The sequence below is a fragment of the Pelodiscus sinensis genome, chromosome 2, assembly GCF_049634645.1.
Source record: "Pelodiscus sinensis isolate JC-2024 chromosome 2, ASM4963464v1, whole genome shotgun sequence".
Classification (NCBI taxonomy): Eukaryota; Metazoa; Chordata; order Testudines; family Trionychidae; genus Pelodiscus; species Pelodiscus sinensis.
In genome coordinates this window covers 160,857,918-160,885,249 of record NC_134712.1, presented here as the reverse complement: position 1 = coordinate 160,885,249, position 27,332 = coordinate 160,857,918, and the positions used below count along the sequence as shown (strand labels likewise).

Here is a 27,332-nt window from a genome sequence, read left to right as displayed (position 1 = left end):
TGTGGCTGAGGGAATTGCCATAGTATTGTTCACCTCGGGTACGTACAATGCCACAAGGAGTGTGACCTGATATCAAATGCACCAGTTCCATAGGAGAATTGCCTCCGTATACAATGAGCAGGAACGTGTACTCCCCTGTCTCTTTATATAAAACATTGTGGTCATGTTGCCCGTGAGAACGTCCGCTTGCGGATGTTGGGAGTAAAGTGGATACAGGTGTTCCTTACAGCTCTGAGCTCGAGAAGGTTGAGATGCAATCTGGCCTCCTGTGGTGACCACCTACCTTGAACCACGTGAGGTTGTGGATGAGTTCCCCAAACCAATAGGGAAACAACAGTTGTGATCTGGCCTGAGGACTCAGGTTAGTGAAAAGGGACTCCAGCAAGGAGGTTGACTGGGGATGCCCACTACTGAAGTGAGGTGAGACGGTCTCAAGGAACAGTTATGGACTTGTGCAAAGGGTGGCAGGATGGGACAGACAGATACAAGCCAATGCTGGAGAGAATGGAAATGCAAGTGAGTGTGTTGAACTACATATGTAGTTACAGCCATATGACCCATGACCTGGAAACAGATAAGAACTGTAGTGGAAGGGCTTGAGGATAGAATCATGAAATGATGGTGAGATAAGTATGCTTGAGCTGATACTGAATCCAGGAGCTCCAAAGAACTCTATGGCTTGAGCAGGTTCGAATGTGGATTTCTGTTCATTTATGAGAAAGCCTAGCTGACTGAATAACTGTCTGGTTCTGTGAACCATGTTGGCAGGATTGTCCTTTTATAAGGCAATCATCTAAATAGGGAAAAGTGATAACTCCCTGCCTGCAGAGGTAGGCTGCAGCCACTGCAAGAACCTTTGAGAAAACCTTGGGGGCAAAGGATAGTCCAAAGGGCAGGACTGTACTAAGGATGTTAAAATACAGTTAATTGACTAGTCGATAGGTACTTGTACATGTCAAAGGAGGAATGCGAAAGAGCCCCTGTTGGGGCTCTTGTACATTTCAAAAGAGGAATGCAGAACTCAGTACAGCCCGGGGCCAACGGGAGGTCTTGCCGACTCTGGGCTGCACGCAGATGCCTTCTTTGAAATGCACAAGAGTCCTCACCATGCTGCTAGAAACCCGGGGTCAGCTGGGACTCCTCAGCTGATCCCAGGCTCCGCATGGCATTTTGGGTTCTGGGGAAATGCCACGGGAGCCCGGTGACTAGTGAGTGCCATAAGGGCAATTGTGTGGCCTTCATGACTGTTAGTTCTTAGGATCGGTCTTTTGCCATCAGTTCTGCCAGTTTGGAGTAACTGTCAAAATCATGATTAGCTAGTAAAGCTGAGTAGTTCACAATCCTCAGCTGGAAAGTGAAAGAGGAATAAATTTTCTGACCAAAAAGATCCAACCTTTGGTTCTTGTCATTAGCCGTTGCTTTGAACTGTGGAAACTTAGCCCTGTGCTGGGCTGCTTCAATGATGAGGGAGTTTGGCTGCAGGTGTGAGAACAGGAAGTACATATCCTTAGCAGGAACTAAATACTTCCTGTTTGCCCTCTCGGCTGGTTGGCTGAATGGAGGCAGGGGTTTGCTATGTCTTGTCTGATGCTTCCACTATCACCTCGTCAATAGATAGGGAGATTTTCCCACGAACCGTAGGCTGGAGTATTTTAAGGAGCATATGCTGCTTCTCCTGCACTTCCTGGAGGGGAACTTCTTGACTAGCGGCTACCGTTTAAAAAAGTTCTTGAAATTGTTTTGAGTCTCCTGCTGACCCATCCCCAGCAGATATCACCGCTTCATCAGGTGAAGAGGAGGAACTGTCAGCCAGCAAAGCTTGTGGGTCAGCGGCCTCCTCCTGGATTTGGCCTTCCTCTACCACTGAGTCCTTCGTGGGAGGAAGATAGTGGGGAGACAGCCCTCCTCTTAGATGTTTCAGACTGGGCTTGAGGCAGCTGTTGGGGCTCTGAAAATTGCATAGCCTTGCCCAACAGCATCATTCTGAGCTGTGACTCCCTGTCTCTCCTCACTCTGGCTGTTAGGCTGCAGCAGTGGTCACAGTTCTGAGAGACATGAGTGCCCCCCAGACATCATATACAGGAAGAATGGCTGTCCAAAATCGGCATGGAGTTGTAAAGTGTGTCACATTTCTTAAACCCGGTGAGCCTGGTATAACTGTGGGAAGGCTTCCAAGATCTTTGCTTTGCATTTCCTTCTGTTGCTCCACTCTTTGCTGTTTTTGTTGTAAATGTTGAATATTAACAAGATGATTGATTAGATGACAGATTGTCAAGAAAATGTTTTTGTTGTAGATTGAGTTTCTTGTTGATCAATGACTGATTGTTTTTTTCCCTAAAAATCACTTCTCATAATAGTAAATCACTTTGAGACACAAAGAGTTATTTGTAGATTTTGTACGTTTAGTGTAATCTAAATAAAAAAAGCTGCCTTCAGTATATTAAAAATTTTAAAAATAACTGTCGAAAGTGCAGTTCTGAAAGTAATTTAAATGTTTGTTTATAAGTAGTCAGGTGATACAATAAATCCTGGATCTCTGATGGAATTAACATATAATGGATACAATAAGAGCAGATTATGCAAGAATCATCACTAACTCATTAGAGCTTCCTTCGGGACACGTAAGGCATTAGTCCTAATTTCTAAAAATTTAGTTCAGATTTATTTAGATCACAAAAGAGATGTTCTGGTGAAAATTTAGACTTTACCTGACGTCTGTCCTCAACACTTAGCAATTGTACATAAATCAGGATTTCTTCATTGGTGAGGCAGAGGATTAGAATAACTTTTCACTTTGCAATACCCATGTTATGGAACACTGGAAGATTTAGGTGGGAAAAGATAAATCTATGAGCAGTGCTCGAGCATTAACACTCATCAAACGTAATGACAAATCTTTAAAATGTCTTCTTTCTAAAAATGAATCAGTACTAAAACTTTTGTCTGCTCAGAAAAATCTGTCATCCTATCACCTTTTTAATATTTACTTCATATGTTTTCCAAGTTCACGAAATAACTGGGAAAAATAAAAGAGGCAAATGGATACAGCAAGAAAACAAAACTGATGCAAAGTAGTACAAAAAGCAATGTTTCAGATATTTTATATAGATCAGAGTATTTAAAAAATCTGTTGCATTTGTTTTTTTCTTTTGGATATACTAGTTTACAGTTTAAGTGAAAATGAACATTTATCTCCTCAAATGTACACAGTTTCTATTTGTTTTAAACTTACTGTAACAGATATTGCAACTCCATGCATTATCTTTATTAAATTTATGAATGGTTAATGTATCGTTATGTTTTATTCCATGGGAGAAGGCTAAAAACTCCTCCATGAGCTAAAATACAGTGAGCACTAAGACTAACCAATTCCATGGAAGTTCCAACCCTCCAGGTAGATTGCATATTCTAGACCAGGGTGGGTTTTGCAATTACTAGGAAAGAGAAAAAAGGTTTTTGATATAAAAAGAATGAGCTTCAACTGGTTCAGCTGCTTCATTTTGATTGAGCATATGGACATAACTGTCCAAAGGGAAGCCTCAATTCTTGCTAAAGGGTTAGAAGGAATGCTAGCCTATCCCACTCTCCATATGGAAGATAGGTGGTATATTTAATGTGGATTTAAATCTGGTATTGTTTTATCTGTAATGCTTTTGCTCTTTGAATAAATGTGCTTGGTTAGAAGAACTATATAGTCACTGGGAAAAACACTATCAATTGTCATCTGAAAGAAAGCCATGCAGGAGCTGACCTTTAACTACACTGGCTTGCTAGAAGTATCACAGTGGATAGTAGAGATCTGTGTAGTCATAAAAACCCAGTCAGAAAGTGCAAGAAAGAGTCCTACCAATAAAAGGGAGATAGAGACCTGAGTGCCATTCCTGGAGTGGAATGCAGGAGCAGTAATACAGGTACACTTAACCTGAAACCATGACACTTACCATAAAATTTTGCTGAAGGGGAGACCAAGAATACATTATGGGTACTGAAGCAACAGCATTCAGAGTCTTGAGCGGGATGACTTGTTTTGGAAAATCTAAGTCACTGGTAACAGAGCACTGAAATGAGAGGTAGAAATTACACTTCTTTCCTGGTAGCAATTTCTGACAAAATACAAAAACATGTTGCAATGCACCAAATTTAAACAGCATAATTAGATAAGTCTGCCTTTGGAAAAATGCATCAGTTTTGGGTGGTGGTATCAGGAACAGGTTTAATAAGCAAGAGCCATATTTTATTTGCAGAATATTTGCTAATAGTTTCTATAACATGGTGTTTCTGTTTCCCATCAAATGCAACGATATCCAGGCTCTCATGTACCAGCCATATACTCAGCCTACTTAACCAAATACAATCATGTTTTTCTATCATCTAAAACAGATTTAATATTTGACGATAAATTGTCTTATCTCTCATTTACAGTGTATTAACTGCAGGTTGAGCCTCTCTAGTCTAGCACTCTCTGGTCTGGAACCATCCATGGTCCAGCATAATTTAATTAGCCAAAAGTCCACTTATGAGCATGGCCAATTTTCCCACAGTCCCATAAAGTTTGTTTACAGCCGCTAGTGTTCTGTGCTGTTATTTAGCTCTAATTTACTCCAAAATATCTTCTAAGAGCCAAGTATGCATGGAAACATAGGCAATGCTAGAAAATACTGACTTCCTGAGGTCCAACAAATCCTCTTGTTTGGCACCAGTCAGATCTGGAGGATGCCGGACTAGGAAGGTTCAACCTTTAGTTAATAAATTGTCTCATCTGGCATCTACAGCGCATCATCAAGTATTAAAGAGAAATCATCCGGGTTTCACACTAAAGCACAGCTGAAATCAAATAAGAATTGCTTTTTACAAATGTTGATATGTTGAGCTTTTAATATCAGAGAGCTTACTTCAGCAAGTTATCACTTCAACTTGTCTAAGTCTTGACCTGCATTAAATCTCGATCCTATCCCAAACACTTTGACTATTTGTATTGTGTGCAGGTCCACAGCAAAGTGAAATTTACTCTAATACTGAACTCTGGATTGACAAACAAGGTTTTTAAATGACATTCTTTTAAGATTCACTTTTCTGCAGAAAAGTATCTTTTCCCAAAACAGAAAAGAATAAATACTACAAAAAGGGTGAGAAAGGACAGAACATTCACAATGTGAAGTGAGAAATGGTTTTAAAAACTAAACCATTTGGATAATTAACAAATTTGGTTAGCCCTAGAATACATAATCATTCTAAGCCAGGGCCTGAAAAATGTATTAACTCTTTTAATCGGAGGCACCTACATAGACAATTTCTATAGGCTCTATTTTTAAAAAGTTTCTAGCCCTTATAATTGCAAAGGTACCCCAATTATAGGCAGAGATGGTAACACTTAAAGCTGCTCAACATTTCCCCTTTGGGAACCCTGTTTAGAACTGCTTATAACTTTACCAAACTTTAATCATTCAGGCTGAATTTTTTCATGCCAAGTATAAGCCTGGCTGAAGGGCTGCTGGTTTGTTTCAGCTCAAACAATTCAGCCATTTGTCAGAACACATTTAGAGAAAAACACAGAGTTTTGCCCATGTTAAATTACCCCCCCCTCCCCCCCCACACACACACACAAAAAAAGCTTCATTGAGAAGCTGTAAAACTTGATGCCACAAGCTGACATTCAGCAAGGATAGAAGGGAAGGGATTCCTGTGTGTCATCGTATACCATGTACATTCCAGATTGAATGTCCCAAATCTGGGACTCTGATCCAGCAGCATCCATGGTCCAGCAGGGCCAGGGATGTTGCTGGACCCAAGAGCCCTGCAGCAATGGAGCGGCTGGGCTAGGTGACATCTGGGGAGCCCCCGCCCTGACCTGGAACCTCCAGGATCATCAGGGCCAGGCAGTGACCAGGGAGCCCCATACCCCGGCCAGGGAACGCACAGCAACAGCAGGGCCAAGCAATGGTCGGGAAGCTCCTGCCCAGGCTAGGGAACCCCCAGTGTTAGTTGGGCCACATGGCTCAGGAGTCCTGACCCCAGCCGGGGAACGCCCAACTGCAGCTGGGCTGTCTGTGGCCTACCAGCCCTGGCCAGGAACCCCAGGAAATCCCCAGGGGCAACAGGGCTGGGATGGCCAGGCAGTTTCTGCTAGGAAACCCCAGGGCTGGTGGAGGCAGGCAGCTGTAATCCCCAGCAGCAACAGAGTGGCACTAGGATCAGGGTGGGGAACCTCCAGTGGCTGGGTGGCCTCCGACAGGAACCCCAGAGAACATCCTGTGGCAACAGTCCCCACCAGGAACCCCTGGAAACCCTGAGGCAGTGGGTGGACAGGAAGATGGGGAGCCCCGTGGCTGGCCAACCTTAGCATGGTCGGCGGCAGGGTAGGGAGACCGATGGAAAGGGGCTACTGACCTCCCCTGATCCAGGACAGCTCAAGTCCAGAGGATGCCGGACCAGGGAGGTCCAACCTGTACACAAAAGACTCTCCCCCCATTATATAAAAGCACACATAAAATAACTATGTTTAAAAATACCTGCCTTATTCAGTATACAGGACTGGCAATTCACCTGGAATGACTACCTATTCAATATTTTGTTTTATTTTCAGTGTCCCCGTGCCTTATTTACTGCACACTATTCAAACACTGCTTAAAAGACAGCAATGCTAATGTCCTCGCAGGCTTTCCTATGGCACTCCTCACTACATTATTTCAGTGCTTCACAAACATACTTTTTTCCCCAAAAAATACACATTGAGTCCAGTTGTAACTGCAAGTCCTCAGCACTTCTTCAAAATCAAACCCAAGATCTCAAGCTAGGAATCCAAAAAATGTGGAAAACTTCATCATCAGCCTCTTGTGAAGTGTAGCACCATACAGGAACTTTGCAGCACAGACAGGGACAGAGTCCAGTTTTTCAAAGGAGGAATGCAGAAGTGCCTATTGACTAGTCGAGAAGTTGATGGAAATTCCATCGACTACTCGACTAGTAAATTAACCGATATTTAACATACTTAGTCTGGGGCAAAGTGGCAGAGAATCATAAAGGGGATTTAAAAATTGACTTCATCCTCTGAGGCTCTTGTGGATTTCAAAGGAGGAATGAGGAACTCCACATGAAGCCCAAGGCCAGTGGGAAGTTCCGCTGATCCCGGGCTGCATACAGTTGTGCCAGCTTTGAAATGTACAAGAGTCCCTAGTGGAGGCCCTAGCGGGAGCCTGGGATCAACTCCTTGCAGCGCTGCTTTGAAATGCTGCAGCGGTGTTTCAAAAGGACAGCGCCAGACAGCTGAGCCCAGGATCAGCTGTGTGGTGCTGCTGCTTTGAAGTATCCCCTCTCCCCCCCCCCCTTGCCGCCGCTATCTGATTGAAGGGGTGGGGGGGAAAGGGGAGAGAGAAATCCACTAGAGAATCTCTTGTTAACATGAGTCATTATGCCGGGGTCAGAGAACCTAACCCATCAAGGGGCTGGGGCACACAGTCTACTAGCTGGGCCTCCTTAGGCTCAGTCAGGGGCCAAATCAGTGAAGGGTTTTTGAGGGGTTCCCCCCCCCCCCTTCTCACGTTTGTGCAGCCCCTGACGGATTTTTGTGGTCAAAAGCCCCCAACCCAAAAAAGATTCCCTACGCCTGCATTATTCAAACCAAGAACAAGGCAGCAGGGTCATATGGCATACGAGATGTACATGTTTGGAGGTAAAGAAATGGTAGAGGAAGCACGACAAACTTTTTTCTTCATATCTACTATAACAAGAAGATTTCAGAAGACTTGAGAAATGCTAACATTGTCGTATCTCCTTTCTTAAAGATTGTAACAGAGTGTGGAAACCACCATGTCATCAAAACTGGGACTACGCAAGGATATGTTACTGCCTCATTTTGTTCCTTGCTAAAGATCATCTCTCCAGTGGAGTTGACATCCAATATATAATGGATGGGCAGCTCTTTAATCTTAGAGGTCTTCACAGAAGTATAAAATCTTCAGGGCATCTTTTACTCATCTTCAGTATTCTGATGCATACTGCTCACACACACTGAGAATGAACTTTAGTCCATACTAGATTTCCTTACACAAGCTTACCAACATTTAGTAGTCTCAAAATTGAGAAGACTAAAGCGCTCTATTAAATCTGCTTTAGGCTTTGCACATGAGCCACCACAAATCACCATCAAGGGTCAGACTTTGGATACAGTTGAGTACTTTTGCTACCTCAGCACCCAAATTTCTCAAAATACAAGAAACAGCAGTGAGGTCCCTATGTGATTCCTTTCGAAATTACTCGGTCGTGTTTTCATGGACCGTGACCTATGGCAGAGCACCAACACAGAGGCTCTACAAGACAACTGTTGTTCCTATACTCCTGTTCAAAACTTGGGTGACTTATCAACAGCACCTCAAGAGTCTGAAAGGTACCATCAACTATGCCTCCAGAAAATCCTCCATCTCAAGTGGCAATAAGATGCACTAATGCCAGAATCCTCTCTGAAGCCAATATCATCAGAAATGAAGCAATGATCCTCATTCACCAACTACCTCTGAGCTACACATTTTGTGCAGATAACAGACTTTTAGCTCCCCAAAACAAATCCTCTCCTCTCAGCTTACCCATGGTCAGAGATCCAGTGGTGGTCAGAGGAAATACGACAAAGACACACACAAAATATCTGAAAAAAACCTGATGTGGACATCACCAACAAACCCCTGTGGGGAAGGGAGGGGACTTTCTCCAGTTGGCTGCTGGCCTGTCATGAAATGTCTAACTATTGCAGGCAGAACTGCCCCGACGCCATGCAGTACTTCTGCTTTGAAGATGGGGAGCCCCATGGCTGGCCATCCTTAGCATGGTTGGCGGCAGGGTAGGGAGCCCGATGGAGAGGAGCCACTGACCTCCCCTGATCCGGGACAGCTCAAGTCCAGAGGATGCCGGACCAGGGAGGTCCAACCTGTACACAAAAGACCCTCCCCCATTATATAAAAGCACACATAAAATAACTATGTTTAAAAATACCTGCCTTATTCAGTATACAGGACTGGCAATTCACCTGGAATGGCTAACTATTCAATATTTTGTTTTATTTTCAGTGTCCCCGTGCCTTATTTACTGCACACTATTCAAACACTGCTTAAAGGACAGCAATGCTAATGTCCTCGCAGGCTTTCCTATGGCACTCCTCACTATTATTTCAGTGCTTCACAAACATACACCCCAGCACCCTCACCACTCTCCCCCCACCTTGCTGCCTCTTTCTGATAGAGGCAGAAAGGAGTGGGGTGGAGCAACTAGTTGACTAGTGTGTCAACTATCTGATAAATTTTTGCTTATTGGATAGTCGACTAGTCGCTTACATCTCTACTCTCCTTTTCATCAAATCATTTCACACCATAAAGTCAGCATACTAGTAGGGATGTAAAATACCGTTTAACCAATTAAACTACATATTTAACAAGTTAACTGGCCCATGTGGCATATCATGAGCAGCTAGAGCACTCCCCACCCACGGCACCACATTATGGGCCCAGCTGGGCTGGAAGGCTCACTGCATTACAGGCAGTGGCTGTTTCAGCCTGGTCAAGCACAGGTTAACAGTTTACACTGATAAGCATGTCAGTAAGGCAATGATTACTGGGCAATCAGTTAATCAGTTACCCCTTTACATCCCTAACTACTATTTTAAGTACGCTGACATTATAGTTTTACAGTTCAAACTACACTCATTTTCAACTTACTTATGTCAGGTCTACACGAAAGGAGAAGTTTGAATCAAGATATGTAACTCCAACTACATTAATTATGTAGCTGGAGTCGACATACCTTGATTCGAGTTTCCCTGCTGTTTCTACAACAGGAGGCCGATGGGAGTAAACACTCCCGATGGCTTCCTTTACTCCTCATAGGAACACTAGCCACCAACTGGAGTGTCCTCTGAATTCGATTTAGTGGGTCTTAACCAGACCCACTAAGTCAAACTCCAGAAGATTGATTATGGCAGTGTCAATTTTCACTGAAGTGAAGCCATAGCCTTAGTTAAGCCAGTGCAAATACTGTAATAGAAGCAAGGGTTATACAAACTAATCTATTCACTATTTTCTTTTATTTTATGAAGCGTAGCCCTGATACAGTTCTCATTTAAGCCAACAGTTTTTCTACTGACGTTATTGACAGCTAGATCACATCCCAAGTGACCATGAGACAAGGCAGCCTGATTAAAGAATGGTAATATGTGGCCTAAGCATTTTAAGCAGCAAAACGAGTCTTAATTTTATGTATGTTAGGATCTTAACTAAGTAGCATTGTATTGATTCCCTCTCAGGAAGCATCTGATAGGAGTAATAATCAATAGTTCTTAGAAAGGAGCTAAGGTTTCATATGAAAAGAACATTAATGGCTACCACATGCTCTGCCAGCTGACTTTTCACCAGTAAAAGCTCACAACCTTGTAACTAGAATTACCACAACACGTTAACCAACCTCCCTGGTCCCACGCAATGAGCTCACAGAAGTCATGATGTGTACAGGCTGTATCCTACGTAGTTTCCATTCTTGATTTAAGATTTCTGTTCTTTCCAGTATCTTCTGACGATTAGAATTAAACATACTCTATTAATGAAAAAATTGTGAATGTTGTAAGCAAATTAAGAAAAAAGTCAAAATTCATTTAATAACCTCTTCAAGTAGTATCAAATCTGCTTTATTAAAAAAAAAATACATATTTGAAAACACTAAGAGTACATCTAATCAGCAGTGTTATTTCAGAATAACTGATGCTACAGGAATTCCTCATTTAACACTGGAGATATGTTTCAGAAAATGATCGTGTTAAGTGAAAATGTGTTATGCAGGGTCAATTTTTCCATTGAAAATAATGGAAAAGGTGGGGTTTGCGTTTTAAGCGGTGGTGTCTGTTAGGACCAGGACATAAGGTTGGGGGAGAAAGGGGACTGGGTTACAGCAGGGAGGGGAGGTGTTTGGCTCTGGGGAAGGAAAGGGGAGGGGAAGAGAAGGGAGGGGGATTGGGTTGGGCGTATGCCCCTGTGACAGGTCTGACGGGACCCGGACTGCGTCTGGCGACGGGGGGGGGGGGTTGCTGGGGAACGGCATGGTGAGCGGCGAACCCTCCTCTACTGTGCAGGGAGGCGGGGGAAGCCCCGCGCAGCTGCCGGCAAAGGGATGACTGGGGGTCACCCAGTCACCAGCCTGCAAGCGGGGGCGGAGGAGAGGGGACAAGGCGACCGGTGAGGGGGAGCAAGCGGCGAACACTCCACCGCTTTGCAGGGAGGTGGGGGAAGCCCCGCACCGCTGCCGGCAGCCCCGCACAGCCGCCAGCAATGGGCCAGCTGGGGAAATCGTGTTATTCCAGTGGCAGTCATGTAATTCAAAAAACGTTTCAAAAAAATCGTGCTATCGCAAAAACGTGTTAAGCGGGCACGTGTTAAATGAGGAATTACTCTATTTCAAAGTAACACAGACTACATCTACACTACAAGCAGTTATTTTCACATAATGTCAAGATAATGTCAAGCTGGAGGACTCATTTTATAACCCCCATTTTACGAGTAGTAAGGGACATAGGAGGAAGAGTGTTCTCTCAGACTTCTGCTGTGTAGACTGTGCCAAAATAAGCTATTGCAGCTTAAGCTATGAAACTGACATAACTCAAGTTGCATTGCTTATTTCAGCGTTAGCCCTGCTGTGTAGACATGCCCTAACTACACTAAGCAAGAATACATAAAATTAACACCACTCATTTTCAGCACTTCTATCTGTTTTGAGAAGTATTTTCCTCTAAAATATCTAAATAAAAAATTATTTAAGTTATTTTTCTTTAAAGTAGTCATGTTCACCAGCCTATATTCCCATTATTAAACAATACAAAACCACAGAGAAACTCAATTGTAAGTTATTCAGGCTTGATCTCAACCATGATATTGGGTTTGGGGTTTTGGGTTTTTTTTAATTGAAAAAGGATAGTCAGTCATTTCTGAATTATGGGAAAGTGTAAAAAAATTGAAAGCTTTTATTTATTTTATTTTTTTGTTAAAAGGCCAAGCCATCTCAGCCCTTTCCCCCTCTACATTAAAGGAATTAAACAAAAAATGGGGGGAGAAAGAGCATGGTACAAAAGCACCGAACCAGTTCAATGTTTTCTGTGGACAAGTACTGAAACTAACTGATGTTTATCCCTCTTTCCTTCTCTTCCATGCAAGCCATTTCTGAACGTTTGGAGATCTGGAGTTTCACAGTGGTGCTGGAGAGCAGGGAGGATATGGCAACTCTCCACAGAAACAACTCCCCTAAAACCTGCAAGAATTTTTCAAGCAAAAATGAATACTGATCTTTGGCATATCTAGATTAAATTCAATGTGTAACTAAATTTGTTATGTAATCATCTGCCTACAAATTCATAATTCTACACATTAACACAATTTTTGGTAGTAGCTAGTTCATGTTAATTGAGATGTGAAATACCTTTTATTTAAAAAAAGTGTTTAAATTTGGTTAAGAAAAATCATATTTTCCAAATATATACATATAATATATTGCTATGTGCACAAGTTTAATTCTAATTTATATTTCAGAAAAAAAATCCATTCCAATGCCTACCATATAAAGACTTCAATGAAGGTGATACCGTTGACATACCTTAACTTCATCTGCCCGGCGGAACCTCTTGAGCTGTCTCAGTCTCATGTATTCCGATTTTACACGCTTCCGCCAACAAATTGGTCCCTTTTCAGATTTCTTTCCTGTCTGACCCATGATTATCCTGTAACCAACGATGTCACATTAAGATTCACTGACCTAGACACTATAATTTCGATAGCGTCTTATAGATAATTTTAGAGTGATGAATAGATTGACAACAGTTAAGGGAAAAAAATCAGACATTTACAAAAAAGAGTTAACCTTTCAGGACTTGATCCTGTAACATGCTATACAGTCTGGCCCCAATGTAGCAAAGCAGTTAAGCATGTTTTTAATATTAAGCATGGGAGCAATTGCAAAGGAGTTACTAATGTGCTTACAGTTAAACACATGCTTAACTGCCACTCTGCTCAGCACCTTGCAGGATTGAGCCCTTATTCAGGAAATCAATGGGAAAGTACAGATGCTGAAAAAAAACTCTTCACACTATGAAGTAACTAAAGTTTTTGGAAGTTAAACTTTCTAGTTATAATTCATATTTTAGGTAAGCATGTCAGCAGTTAACCGGTAAGAATCTCCCCTATTAGGCAATGCTTAGCGGTGAACCCAACCAAGCCCACCATGGCTTGGGCTATAACGTTCCAGCCCAGCTACGCCCACTGCACTGCATCGCAGGCACTCCAGCAAAGCTGGAGCAGCCTCCTGCCTGCAGCAGGCCCAGACAGGCTGTAGTAGACCCCCGTCTGTGCTGCACCACAGGCAGGGACCCACCCCAGCCTAGTCCCTTACCCACAGGATCCAGTTTAACCGCTTAACTGATTAAACGAGTTTACATCCCTAATTTGAATATCAAGCTGGAAACCACGTTACTGCAAATATCACCAAAGACAGAGGAAACCAGAATAAGCTATTTAAACTACTTACCACTGCAAAATGTTTTAACTATAACAGCATTATTGTATAAACACGTATTATGGAAATAAGAGTTTAAAGGTGAATAAATCCACAAGATAGACAAGAAAAATTCTCCAGCTATAGTAAAGGAAGCTATTTACAACAGGAATGTAAAATCCTAGTTAATCAGTTAACAGATTAAATGTTATTTTTAACCAGTTAACTGCTTAAATAGGGTCAGAAAGGGCTGCTCTGGCAGGGCCGCCGGTTAACCGGAGCCAGTAAGTATCACCCAGTAAGAGTGATGCTTACCGGTTAACCATTCATGTCCCTAATTTTCAACTGGTCCTAAACAGTGTCCCCTGTAAGCTAGGCATTGTGTGGCCACTTAGGAAAGATTCAAATGCCACCGTGCTGATAAAAAGAGCTCCCACTGCTAGGTTTTTGTTTCTACTGGTGGTGCACATTCACACATGTCTAAGTGCACACAAAATATTTATTCTTCAAATGGGTGGAAAAGATTGAAGGGAACATTGGTTCTAAATCCTGGATAGAAAAAGTATCCCTTTAATTTATAAGATTTTTTCAAACAAATATTAACAAAACGAAAAAAAAATGAGATGTATGTGTGCTCTATTAAAACAAATGTGCACATTTTGCCAATATACCCTTGTAATGGTCTCATAATGCCAAATACAGCTGTCATCATTTAAAAGTACATTGCGCTTCCTGGCTACCAACAGTGCTAGAACTTCTAAAATAAAGCCATTCCCTCAAGACTTACATACACTAAAGAAATGAATTGCTACAACCTATTGTATTTTATTTGAAGTACTTTTTCTTGCAGCAGTCCATTATATTGACAATAGACACCCTGTCCAGCAGAGCTGAAAAAAAAAAAAAATCTACTGACCTGACAAAAATAGCAATCTCTTTGGCAAGTGTCATCAACTTCTGCAAAATCATTTCTAGCTTTTGTGGTTGTGAAGATAACCTTCTAAATGTAAACTAATGCCAGGTCTACATTAAAAAGTTAGGCTACCCTTGCAATGTCACAATGAGATGTGAAAAAAAAAAATTGACCACATTAGCTCAACGGAAGAATTCTTTCGCTGATCAAGGTATCGCTTCTCAGGGAGGTGGATTAACTAGAGCAGCGTGTCAACTTTTTTTTTTTTTTTAATAAAGTATCACTTAAAAAAAATATTATAAGTATCCCCAGTACCTACAGTTTTCAGAGACACAATTTTTTTTCTACCATTGCAACACATTTGTTTAAACAACTTAATCATAGCAAAGCAGGCGATGAAATTTTTGGGTGTAAAAAGTACAAAAATAAGAAAGCACTGTAAAACTTAAAACAAAAATTAAGTTTTCTTCAAATTTCAGTTGTGTTGATGTATCCCCCCAGACTTCTACTCTTATCACTGGTTGAGAAATACTGAACTAGAGGGATGAGATCTCTTTCCATTCCTTTAATGTGCAGCTGCACCAGGGGTCAGCAATCTTTCTGAAGTGGCAAGCCAAGACTTAACCCTCCTACCCTGGGCCATGTCCCTCTCCCAGGAGGGGTCCTCTCCATTACGCACCCCATGGACCACTTGGGTCAATGCAAACCTTTCCACAGACTACCAGTTGCTAATGGAAACACACTGTTAATTACATAATTATGCACAAGCAATTGCTAGTGTTGCATCTGGGGAGAACGGTTTAATTTAAATTATTAAACAGATTAAGCATTTTAGCTTTCTCATGTTAGTTTATTAAAATTCATTTTAAATAAAGTTAAATATGTCCAACACAAAAGATTTCAATGTTTTGTTTATGTCTGGCAGGGGCGGGGAAACCATTTTTGGGTAAAATTGTGTCCACCCCTCACATCTTCCCTCTGCTCCAGACTCACTATCCTCAGCCCTATGATCCCCCCGCCATCAGATCTTCTGCATCGCCCCATGCCCCTCAGTGCAACCCCTACCCCCTCCCATCCTGCCCCCGCATCCTTCTTCACCCCGCTCCTGCCCTCACAACCCTGGGTCCCCAGCATACTCACCAGCAGGCCAGCAACGCTGGATTGAGGAAGATATTGCATAAATGAATAGTAGTGCAACAGCATGAAATCTTAGCAGTTACACGACTATTCGATAGCCCCCGGGAGATAGCAGCGCGGGCTGTCTGGGGGCTCCCCAGGAGTGGGGCCAAGAGCGCACTGGCTGCCAGCCCCACTCCCGGGGGCTATCGAATAGTCGTGTAACTGCTAAGATTTCATGCCTCTGCTACGGAGGCAGCAGTGCGGGGTGGCAGCAGCCCCTACCAGCTGCCTCTGTCTGCGAGGAGTTTGGACACCCTGTGGACAGGGGCTGCTGTCGCAGACTATCCTCTGTCGCAGACTATCCTCTGTCCACAATGGGCCCAGGCTTACCATGGACAGAGGCTACTCCATGGGCTGCCTCTTATACCATGTAGTTAGCAAGATTAACCAATAATCCTAGACTTACCGGTTAATCATGTAGTCTATTACACGGTGACATTCCTAATGTCAAGTTTAAATTTGTCTCCCACTACCACATGCTACTTTAGTAATTTCCTAACCATCTCTTTTGTAAGACTATCACTTGACCCTCATTAAAACTTTAGATGAAATTGTATTCGTAACAGGAAACTAAAAATCGATTAAAGTGCAGTTACACCCATCCTTCTTCACAAACACACTGCAAAAATAGTATCCATGGTGAACTTCCAGTTAGTATCTAGAATAGTCTTTTGTTCATGGCCCTTGCCTTTACTTCAAGAATTTGGCAAGCTGCTCTCACAATATATGCAGCAGAGCATTGCCCAAGATGCTGAGATGTTATACATGTTATGCTGAAACATTCCCATGAGTATCAAAAAACTTCCCTCTGCTACATCCTCAAACAATTCAGATACTGGGAGAAACGGTGGGAAGACTGGGAGCACAGTTTCCCACTAGCATGTGGATAAAAGAGTTACAATAGAGCGGTCCAACGAATTATGCCAAAGCATACCTTTTCCTTGGCACATCTTTCTGGCCCCAAAACCGTTCAATTTTTATTTCCCTTCACCTTTTAATCTCTGCTGTGACTGTTAAAGCCATCGTACCTCTCCTCTGCCTTTCTTAATATCAGAAGTAAATTCCTTTCCCTCAGAATATGAAAATAACATGTCACACTCTAAATTTTCTTTTTTTTTTAAATTTAAAGGCAAATTTAAGACTCATACAATAGTAAAAAAAAATACACCTAAACAAACTAAAATTGTATGTATAAAACACTGAGACACTGTAATAGTAGAGTCCTCTCACCGCTCTGCAAGCTTGGAAAGTGTCTCTCCTCTCACAGGTTTCTCAATGTCTTTTCTCTTACCATAAACAAGTAAGAGAAAAATCCACGTTTGTTAAGCCAAACCCACACCTCTCTGGGTTGTCATTATGCTAGAATATGCTGTCAACCTGCATCTCTTTAAATGCACCTCCTTTCTGGCCCTTGGGTTATTGTCATAGTGAAATCCTTATTGTGACACTTTCTGGGATAAGAACCCTTTGGTCTGTGCACAAAACCTCAAACTATAGATAAGGCTCCAAACCAGGGATGTGACTGACTAGTCGACTATCCGATAAGCAAATGCTTATCAGATAGCTGACATACTAGTCGACTAGACACTTTCTCCACCCTTGTTGCCTCTATCAGAAAGAGGCAGCAAGTGGGAGGGAGGTAGCAAAGGAGGAGGTGCTTCAAAGCAACAGCACCATATGGAGCCCAGGTGCAGCTGGGGACTCCCCAGCTGACCCTGGTCTCCACCCAGGGCTGCCACTTTGAAACACCACAGGGAGCACAGGGCCGGGGGAAATGCTTAAGTCCCCCGCTGGCCCCATGCTCCCTGCAGCACTTTCGTCTTTGAAGAGTAGCAACAGCGCTGGGATTGTTGCTAAATTTCAAAGGCAGAGGCACCCTTATCGACTAATTGAATAGTAGATGCAAGTTGCATTGATATTCAATTAGCCAATTAATCTAAATTTAACACCCCTACCCCAAACACCATTTCCCCATCCCTGTAAGTCAAAAAAGATTTTCTCTGAGTAACATACATTTGGGGTAGCAAGAAAGATATTTCCTATGCATCATCTACTCTAACCCTTTTGTCAGAGACTAACTGTCAGGAATTAATTTCCCTCCCTTAACTTCAAGGGTCTCTCTAATTCCTCTTTCCTCCAGTCCATAGTCATATTTGCCTGTTTGACACTGTTCAAAGATGGCTTACCGAGTTCTGATTCATTATACTAAATTATCTTTCCTCTACAGTCGCTTATAGGCCACCAACTTTTATAGGTGATATCCATCACATTTTTTCTTATGCCCATTCTCCTGCTTAAATTGATTTAAGGAGACTTCTTGGTTCTCTGGTTCCTTTTCCAATGCTTATCAGAAGGGTCTAGTCACTACAGTATATACAGTCCATGTTTACCTCTTATCTCTTTCTCTGCGTGATTTTCTTCACCCTGTGTTTCAACAGTTATACAAATTCATTGTCTTACAAGAGACTTTTTTTCCACCTTTTAAACAAATCAAAGTTACTGATAATTATTGTCTGGTCTACGCTTACAAAATTAAATCAACCTGGGTGTAAAAATTTAAAAATGAAAAAATGAAAGACTGAGCCTTGAATGATAGACAGGTTGTCCAAACTCCCAATATAGTTATTTCTTCTACCTAGCTAGTGCTTCTGGAAGAAGTAGATTAAAAATAATAATGGAAAAAACACTTGTAGGAAGTATTTATACTATGGCACTACAGTTGCACAACCGCAGCTTCACCATTACAGGTTGCACCTCCCTAAACCAGAACTGACTGGTCCAGCAACATCCATGGAGGTGAGTCAGGCAGCAGAAGGGCTGGCAGCTGGGAGCCCTGCTGAGCTGGGAGCCCACTGCTGCCAGCAGCAGCAAGGCAGTCGGACAGGGGCCATCAATATGGGCAGGGTGACCAACCAGAGAGGAAGTGGATCTGGTGGCAGGGGACCTCCTCTAATCCAGCAAATTCCCTCATTCAGGACCAGTCAGGTCCTGAGGGTGCTGGACTAGGGAGATGCCACCAGTACCACCATTACACTAAAATCATTTACTGGAGAACAATATTAATTGAACCTTTGAAATGAAGAAGCATCTGAGCAATGCTCCTTTGAAATGAAGGAGCAAATGTCTGACATATTTACGAATATACTGTACCTTAGACAGTGGAACCAGCCAAAAAATGGTTATTTAGCCAAATCACAGCCTAAAGTTTTGAAACACAGACTAATACATGGCATTCTGTTCATACAAAGTATGGGTATAAGCCTGATGGATTAAATCCTTCTCCCTCCAAAATTCTATTCTCTCTCTCTCTCCCCCTCGTATGTTCAATATTTACATAGACAAATAAGGAAGAATTACTTTCCTCCAAAGGAAAAAAGAAACACTTTGCTCAAGATGCTCACTTTCTCAAGCTGCAAAACTAAATTACCAATAGTGGGAAATCCAGGTGAGCAATTATGTCCCAAAAGCATGGTGGAAGACAGCTAAACCCTGCTCCATTGTACTTAAAATAGATCTTTTTAGGCAGAAAGGCCAAAAGTGATTATATATACTATATTCAATAGTAGTACTGTATACAGAAGTTTTCATGTAGGAACAAATTCAGTCGTCATTAGTTTCCCTTTTGTTGACTGATCTAAGATTACAGGAGGCCCCCCCCCCCCCGACTCACGACTGCCTGAATTTCAACCCCCCACACTTACAACCATTTTTTAAGTGTGCAAGGGGCTGGAAACCCCCGACTTACGTCTTTGGCCCGCACCTATCATAAATGAGGGTTCGAGTTACAATGCCCCCGACTTGCGACGCTTCCTCTGAACCAATCGCATCGCAAGTTGGGGGCCTCCTGTACTTATGAATTTCCAGTTATTGCCTTTAGGATTGACAAGTCCTTTGTCCCAGGATCAGTCCTAGTATAAGTATTCTAGGATTGAAACCTTGATGTTTACAGTAGTGTAGTCAGTTTGCCTGTCCGGAGGGGTTCCTCCTCCTCCGGCTCAGTGGGCGGCCAGTCCGCCCCACTGCGCTGCCCCTTTAAGGCCGGCCCCGTTAGTTCACTGGGCACAGTCCAGCCCTTAGCTCAGGGGGTGACAGTCACAAACCACCATTGTCAGTTTATAAGGGGTGGTCAGACCCTTGGTGCTGGGTGGGGCAGTAACCCAACACAGTCAGTCATAAGCAGGGGCCAGGCCCTCAGTTCAGGGCGTGGCAACAAACACTCAGTCAGGTAGCTCCTTGTTCAGGAGGGGTGCAGACGGATCGCCTGTGGCAGTGGCGAAGGGGGAGGCTGCCACCCAATACATGGGTGGCGGGGGGGCGCAGGCCCACCCACTCCACTGCGCCCCGGCCCAGGGCCCTAGGGCAGCAGTGCTGGCTGCTTTGGCTCAGCGGGGGCTCCCGCCCGAAACGTGCAGGCCTAGGGGCCTTTAACAGCCCCTACTATCCTGGGCCACTTCTGTTCTCCCCCTCAGGCGGTACCTGGGTGTCAGGCGGTGGAGGCAGAGAGTCCAGGAGAGTCTCGTCCCACCGGGGCGGTCCGGTCCGGTCTGTGGCCGCTTGCAGGTCACCGGGACTCAGCTGGGCTCCAGATGCGGGCAGGGTCGGGCGGTTGAGCCAGGCCTCTCGGTCAGGGTCCGTGGAAATCCTCAGCGGCGCCTCCAGTCGAGGTAGCCGAGGCCGTGGCTGGTGCCGCTTCTCCCGGTCCCGGGGCCGGCACTGGGGCACAGGTTTGGGCTGGCCCTGTGGCTCCGCCGTGGCGTCCGGGCAGGTAGGCTGGCTGTGCTGGGCCTCCGCTTCCCAGGCAGGGAGCCAGTAGTCTGCCTCTGGGCCCCGGCAGGTAGGAGGCCCAGGCCAGGCCTCAGTCTCCACTCCCCAGGCTGGGAGTCCAGGAGAGGCCTCTAGCCGCTTGGCAGGCTCAGCCCTGACTGAGGCTGCTGTCTGGGCTTTTATAGTCCTGGGCCCGCCCCTTGGCTTCCGGTCAGGTGACAGGGCGGGGTTAGCCTCAGCCCAACATGGCATCCGGAGGGGTTCCTCCTCCTCCGGCTCAGTGGGCAGCCAGTCCGCCCCACTACAAGTAGCAACACACACTATAGGAACTACAGTATATTTACAAATATAGTGTATTGATACATTTAGCACAGTCACTAACACCCCAATTTCGTAAGATATATATAGGCAGGGCTCAACAAATCACATAATCTACTCGCCCATGACAAGTAGATTACAAGCCGGCACAGATCTGCGCATGCGCAGCTCGCAAAACCGCACGGCTGGTGAGCAGGGCTCGCCGCCGCTTGGCGAGCCCTGTATATAGGGACTGTATTTCCATACCATATACTGACACCATTCCTTCTAGAACAAGTTGAGGAATTAGCCATCGTCCTCACCACCTTCATCTTCCCCATTGCAACAAGTAGCCATCATTCTGGCACCTCTCAAGGACTTCTTCATCTTCTCCTATAGCCCCTAGGCTGGGATATCACTTTTGTAATATTGCACTGGCGTTATGTTTAATGCATATTCAGCAGAGGATATTTCCCTTTTCTCATTATTTGTAGTTTCTTACCTTACTAATGATAAACTTTTTTCTATAGGTCAATATATCACTGATCTAAATTTATTATCATATACATCAATTTGTTACTGTGGGCCTTTTGTGGTTGTCTATTACATTTGTTATTTCTCTCCTACCTGGTTATTCAGTCTGGTCTTAACCAATTATTTTGGATATTTCAAAGTAATGATGTACCTGCTAAATTTGAGGGTCCTCATGGAAACCTCTATGCCACTGAAGGCTGCTTTATCTAGATCAGTGTTTCCCAATTGGTGTGGCACTCTTAAAGTGACAGTCTATTTTGCGGGCCGTGGGATTGGGTTTTTTTTTGCGCTCAACCACCAATTCTGGCAGGGCTTTTTTTGTTTTCTCGATAAAAATTCTGAAGAGGGTTCCGTAGCCAAATAAAATTGAGAAACACTGATCTAGATGAAAGGTCCCAAATACATGTACACTGACTTTGCTATTTGGGTGAAAGGTCTCAGGTATGTGCATGCTAGCTTTGCTTTAACTCTGCATACAGGATGTGACCTGTAAGTCCCTTGTTATATCCAAACTGCCAATATAAACTTACTCTAACCTACTAAAATGAACATATCATCAAACCCATAAGGAAATAATAAATCTAAGTCCATATTTACAGCACAGTACAGTATGTATGTGTGTGTATATATGTATGTATATACAGAGAGAAAGAGACAAGCAAGCAGGTTAGCCTTCTAGGCTACACTTTCCCATGGTTATGGTTAAATCACGTTCTTCGGAAATGTTAATTTTGTCCTACTCTGACTATACCAGTCACATGCACCAGCCAAATACAGCTGGTTGACTTTCAGATAGAGGAAATTACCACACAGACTAGAAAAAAATAATTTTAAGCTGCACTTCAGAACCTGGAAGATATAATTGCTTCAAGCAATCTATTTTTTTGAAATTCAAACAAGACTACAGTACTTACTAACAATTGTGACTAACAATTTGTCTCAAAGTACAATTTTGTTTCTTTAAGTTATATCAAATAGTTTTGAGGGAAGAAAGATAATGAAAAGATGTACATTTTGAAGAGAGAGGTTGCAATGTACAGAAATTGTTCCAAACTTAGGAGAGACATCATGAGAAAAGGAAATAAAGGCAACACAAAGTGAAATTAACAGAGCAATGGTCTTAGATCGTAAATGAAGATGTAAACATATAAAGGAGAATAATCAACTCATGTGTTTCTGGTTTAACATTTTAATTTAACTCTAACAGATTTTTAAGTGGAGTTGGGAATCTCTGGCCCATGGGCCAAATCTGGCCCAATATTTCAATTCATCCAACCAACTGCAAATCTCTGTGCAGCAAACCAGAAGCTGTAAACCTGTCCCTGCAGTCCTTAGGCAGAGAAGTGATCACAGAAGTGTCTGTGCTGTCCCTTTCCCCACAGGACTAACTCCTCAGCCCATGACCCACTGTGAGTTAAGTGTCCTTTTGACTGGGCACTCAATCTGTGCTGGCTAACTTGTGACCATTACCCCAGGAGCAAATATCTAAAATATGCATAAAGAGCCAGTACTCACAATCTATTATATATTTGAGTTTGTCCGTCTGCCCATCTGTTTGTTCAAGTATGCCTCCTAGACACTAAGAGCTAGGACCACCACATTATGTATATAGTTTCCTCTTATCCAAATGTAAAGCAAGGTCAGGGTTTGGTTATGTCAGGCAAATGGAATGTACCTAAAATGGGATTGCTTCTCATAAAAATCATACAGAAAAAAGAAAGGCTCACCAAGCAGGTGAAAGAGGCTGGCTGGGGGCATGCCTTGCCTCTGTCCAGCACTTACTCAGGCATCCTTGGGGAGGGGGAAGAGGGGCGGTTAAATACAAATAGAATAATCATATTCATCAATAACAACCATTTAATAGACCCATTACTCAACAACTGTTACAAGATTGGTTGCACACTAGGGATGTTTAACTGATTAATCAACATTTATCTAGTAGTCGATGATGGAATTTCCATCAAGTAGTCGATAAGGGTATACATTTCAAAGATGAGCAGCAGGGAACCTGCACCAAGGGGGACCAAAGCAGTCCCTGCTCACACAGGGTCCTCTGCTGAACCTCTCCCTTTGAAATGTACAAGAGCTATGGGAAGCTCTTGTACATTTCAAAGGAAGAGGCGCAGCTGTGGGAACTGGTATAAGCAGGGACCACTCTCCACCCCCTCCCCTCCCGGCTCTCCCTGCCCTTGCTGCCTCTCTCTGATGGAGGCAACGGGGAGCAGGGGAGAGCAACTAGTCAAATCACTATTTGACTACATGATAAGGATATGCTTATCCAATAGTCGACTAGTCGCTTACATCCCTATTTGCAAACATATAACAGTGGCTACAGCAATGGTCTATCTAGTTATATTTTAATTTGATGTCACACGAATCCACATTTGACACCTCCTTATTTGGCTATATATTCTCTACCAGTCAGCCAGCCACACACTGAAATAAATTGCTCTAAGAACTGTTTAGAGAAGTGAAACAATAATTAATACTTTGCTGGATAGATTACATAAATTCAATTACATAAATTAAAAAATTCTTATCTACAGTATTTACAGCATTAGAGTAGGTTTCAGTGTGGAGTCCAGTCAAACTTGTAACATTAGAAGCACTGTTGACATTACCATTTAAGATCCAACATTACAAACATGGGTAAACTGACTAATCCTATGTGGGATGAACATGGAACTTTTTTATCTCATGAATGAAGACCTTTAATGTTTGACATATTATAAGTAAAGACCAGTAAGAAGAAGTTTGCTACAAAAAGTTCATATTTCTTGATCATTTGGCAATTCCATGGTGATTTTGCTCTCTAAGGAAAAGATGTATTTTTTTAGAATTGGCAACTGACACATTTACCATTAGATGTCCCCAATATGCTTTTCTCAGTCTCTCTTCTGTTTCTCACACAAAAAATCCTTAAGGCAGTGGTCCCCTAATCGTGGAACATTCCTCTGTGCCCTCATAGGGAGGTATGACAGGGGTGCACAGTGGGACGTAGACCACACCCACAATGGGGCAGAGAGAACACCGTTCAGTCATGTATCAGAGGGGTAGCCGTGTTAGTCTGAATCTGCAAAAGCGACAAGGAGTCCTGTGGCACCTTATAGACTAACAGATTTATTGGAGCATAAGCTTTCGTGGGCAAAGACCCACTTCATCAGATGCAGGTAGTGGAAATTACAGAGGCAGGTATAAATATAAGAAAAGAGTACCCATCAAGAGTAAGCCTAGCAATAACGAGGTCAATTCAGTCAGGGAGGATGAGGCCCACTTCTAGCAGCTGATGCGTCCACAAAAGCTTATGCTCCAATAAATCATTCAGTCATGTTCTGCCCCCATCTCCACCTTGACCCACCCTAAGCTGTAGCCTCTACACATGATTCTCACCACCTGCTCCCAGCCCCACTCCTCATTTGGTGGCTGTCTCAGTAGATTGATAGCAATTTGGTAAGATCTTATACTGAACTATTATCTAATCGGAGAATTAGGATCTTCACTTCTTGGTGGAATTACATGGGCAAGAAAATGTCCATGTGCACCTGTTGAGGATAATTAGAACATGAGTATCCTGGTCTGAAAGCCATTAAGATGAAACTTTCAACAAAGGTTTTTATTTTGTTTGGTTGATTTTTTATTTATTTTGTCTGTCTTGAAGTTTGACAAAAAAACCCATAGATTTTACAGAGGAGGAAAAAAAAACACCCACATTCCTCAGTCTGGATGCACAGTGATAAAATACAAGACCAGAGCGTCTAGACCCATCCCGCTAATCCATTAGTTCTGCCTCCACCGCACCACAGGAAGCATGGATATAGGATTCCTGGAAGGCTGAAGAGAAGATCTGAGTGTGACTGCCATTCATCACACTGCATATGCAGCCGCAGCATCTCAGAGGAGCTGTAGCCACCAATGCAAGAGACTGGGGGAGGTTTTGGACTGGCTTCTACATGCAGTCCTGACAGTGCATGGTACCCAAACACCCTGCACATGCAGACCCAGGGTGAGGAGGCGGGCCCAAAGAGCAAAGCAAGGACCATGTGGCTGCCCTGAAGGGAGGAGAAGCAACTGAGGTGTTTGGGGTCACTCAGCCACTCTGCCATTACCCTTCCCTGAAGGCCAGTCGATGAATCCACACTCCACTCTCTGGGCCTTACACTAGAATCTTGTGACTAAGCAGCAGCATTCTTTCAAAAACCTCTTATGATCATTCTCCTTTGAAATCTCGCAGGAACTCCAACGGCGTACTTGCAGACGGGTGTTCAGAAGACAATGTACTAACAGAGAGCCAAGCTGCTGCCATTTGCAAAGGGAGGTGTGGCTTCCGTTTGCAATAGTCTGCACCACAGATTGTCAGCATAGAGAGGACTAAGGAAATTACTAAAGAACTGTGGGATACATCTGGAAAACTTCTGGGACCCAAGCCAAGCTGGTGCCACGTGCACATAGGAATACAATAGGGTTTGTACCTTAATCCCATTTAACAGAAGCTTAGACCAATGTTCCCTCTAATTTTTTTCATCCATAAAGTAATTAGTTAACTGATTAAAAGATAAGTTTAACTGGTTATCTGATTAAATGGAGGCAGGTGGAAGAGCTAGAGCAGCAGGCCACAGGCAGAGGACTGCTCCCAGTAAAGGTTAACCATTACCTGGTAAAGCATCCCATTATGGGTGATACTCACCAGGTAACCAGTTACCTGTTACATCCCTAGTAGAAACACATTCTGCTGACTGTGGGTGCTCTGCTAATCAGCTGAGTGGCATTTGAATCTCTCCTGTGTGGTTGCCCAAGTACTCGGCTTACAGGGAACACTGGCTTGGACCCTCTTGCCCAGGGTCCGGTGACCCCAGGTTCAAATAATTGGTGAGTGGAGCCGGAGGAGAAGAAGGGCGAATTGGAGAGAGCTTCAACTTGAGCCTAGGATGAAGCCCAGGTTTTGGATACATCTATACAGCAATGCAAGAGACAGCTTCAGCTCCTCTTGCCTAGACCCCAATTGATCTCTCCTGTCCAGTCTCAACTATCCAAATTAATATATGCCTACACAGTGTAGCAATTCATTTTAAACCATTCACAGGAAGATAGTGCCACCTACAACCTCAAATCTTCAATAACGGTCCACGAGGACAGACAGAATATCTATTTCAGAAGCTAAAATAAAGTTTCCTTCTTGCACCCTGATTCAGCAAAACTCTTAAGCATGTACTTTAGCAAGTGTTATGCATATACTTAAATTATGGCCAGTGTCTTCAAATTCTTCCATAAACTTACCTCCTCTACCATCTTTCTATTCTTGCATCCATTTAACACTTTTCACATCAAACTTTTTTCCACATCAAGATTTTTTCTTTCTTGCATCTCTCTTCAAAACGTATAGTAAACCCTACTTGTACTGTCACCTCTCCTGCTCTTTTTTCTTCTTCTCTCCCTCACCCTATTATTTGGAATTATCTCTTGCACCCTTAACAAATTTAGAGTAACTCACCATTTCAAATAATCATTTGGTCTCCTAGAATAACTGTATGAGGATGTAAAGTTTTATAAATGTTCCAAATCACAAGGGTCCCATATATCATCGGTATTAGGATTACTGCATACATTAGTGGCATGGGGAACAGTGCCTACTAGCAAAAGTACAAATTGCTTAAATAATTCCTTGATAACTCTACAGAGAATTCACTACTTCTGGAAGCTATCCAAGGACCTCTAGGACAGGCACACAGTATACTAAACTTGAACATCACTAACATGGATTCAGGGCAAAACTGCAACTGATCAGAACCAGAATCAGAGAGGCTACTATACGCACACAATAATGTTTGAGACTTATAACTTAGTTCTTAGAACAACTTTTTGATATGTTGGAAAATCAATTTAGATCCAGCCATACTAGATAAGAACAACTTGCTTGGAAACTGCTGATGTGAACAAAATTAGTCTTCAAAGTTAGCACCTGTGTTTATTCAGCTACACGATGACTTAAGAACACAGTATTTTTATTTTATGTACAGGCAGTCCCCGGGTTACATGGATCCGACTTACATCGGATCCCTACTTACAAACGGGGTGAGGCAACCCCGCACTAGCTGCTTCCCCCCAGCAGACCAGAGAGACGCGAAGCTAGCACCCCCGC

General features: G+C 43.2%; 1 protein-coding gene across 6 annotated transcripts in view; it reads right to left on the bottom strand.

Moving 5' to 3' along the window:
• The window catches only part of EZH2 (enhancer of zeste 2 polycomb repressive complex 2 subunit), a 73,052-nt gene that overhangs the window by 41,978 nt on the left and 3,742 nt on the right, over positions 1–27,332 (bottom strand). For 3 of the 6 annotated variants that reach the window (XM_075921708.1, XM_075921706.1, XM_075921707.1), the window contains 3 exons: positions 12,616–12,739; positions 10,444–10,572; positions 3,942–4,058 (listed from right to left, as the gene is read on the bottom strand). In XM_075921708.1, coding sequence (XP_075777823.1) covers positions 3,942–4,058; positions 10,444–10,572; positions 12,616–12,732 — 363 coding nt within the window. In that variant the 5' untranslated portion in view covers positions 12,733–12,739. The remainder of the gene's footprint in view (positions 1–3,941; positions 4,059–10,443; positions 10,573–12,615; positions 12,740–27,332) is intronic. The other 3 variants (XM_075921705.1, XM_075921709.1, XM_075921710.1) reach the window with 2 other exon arrangements.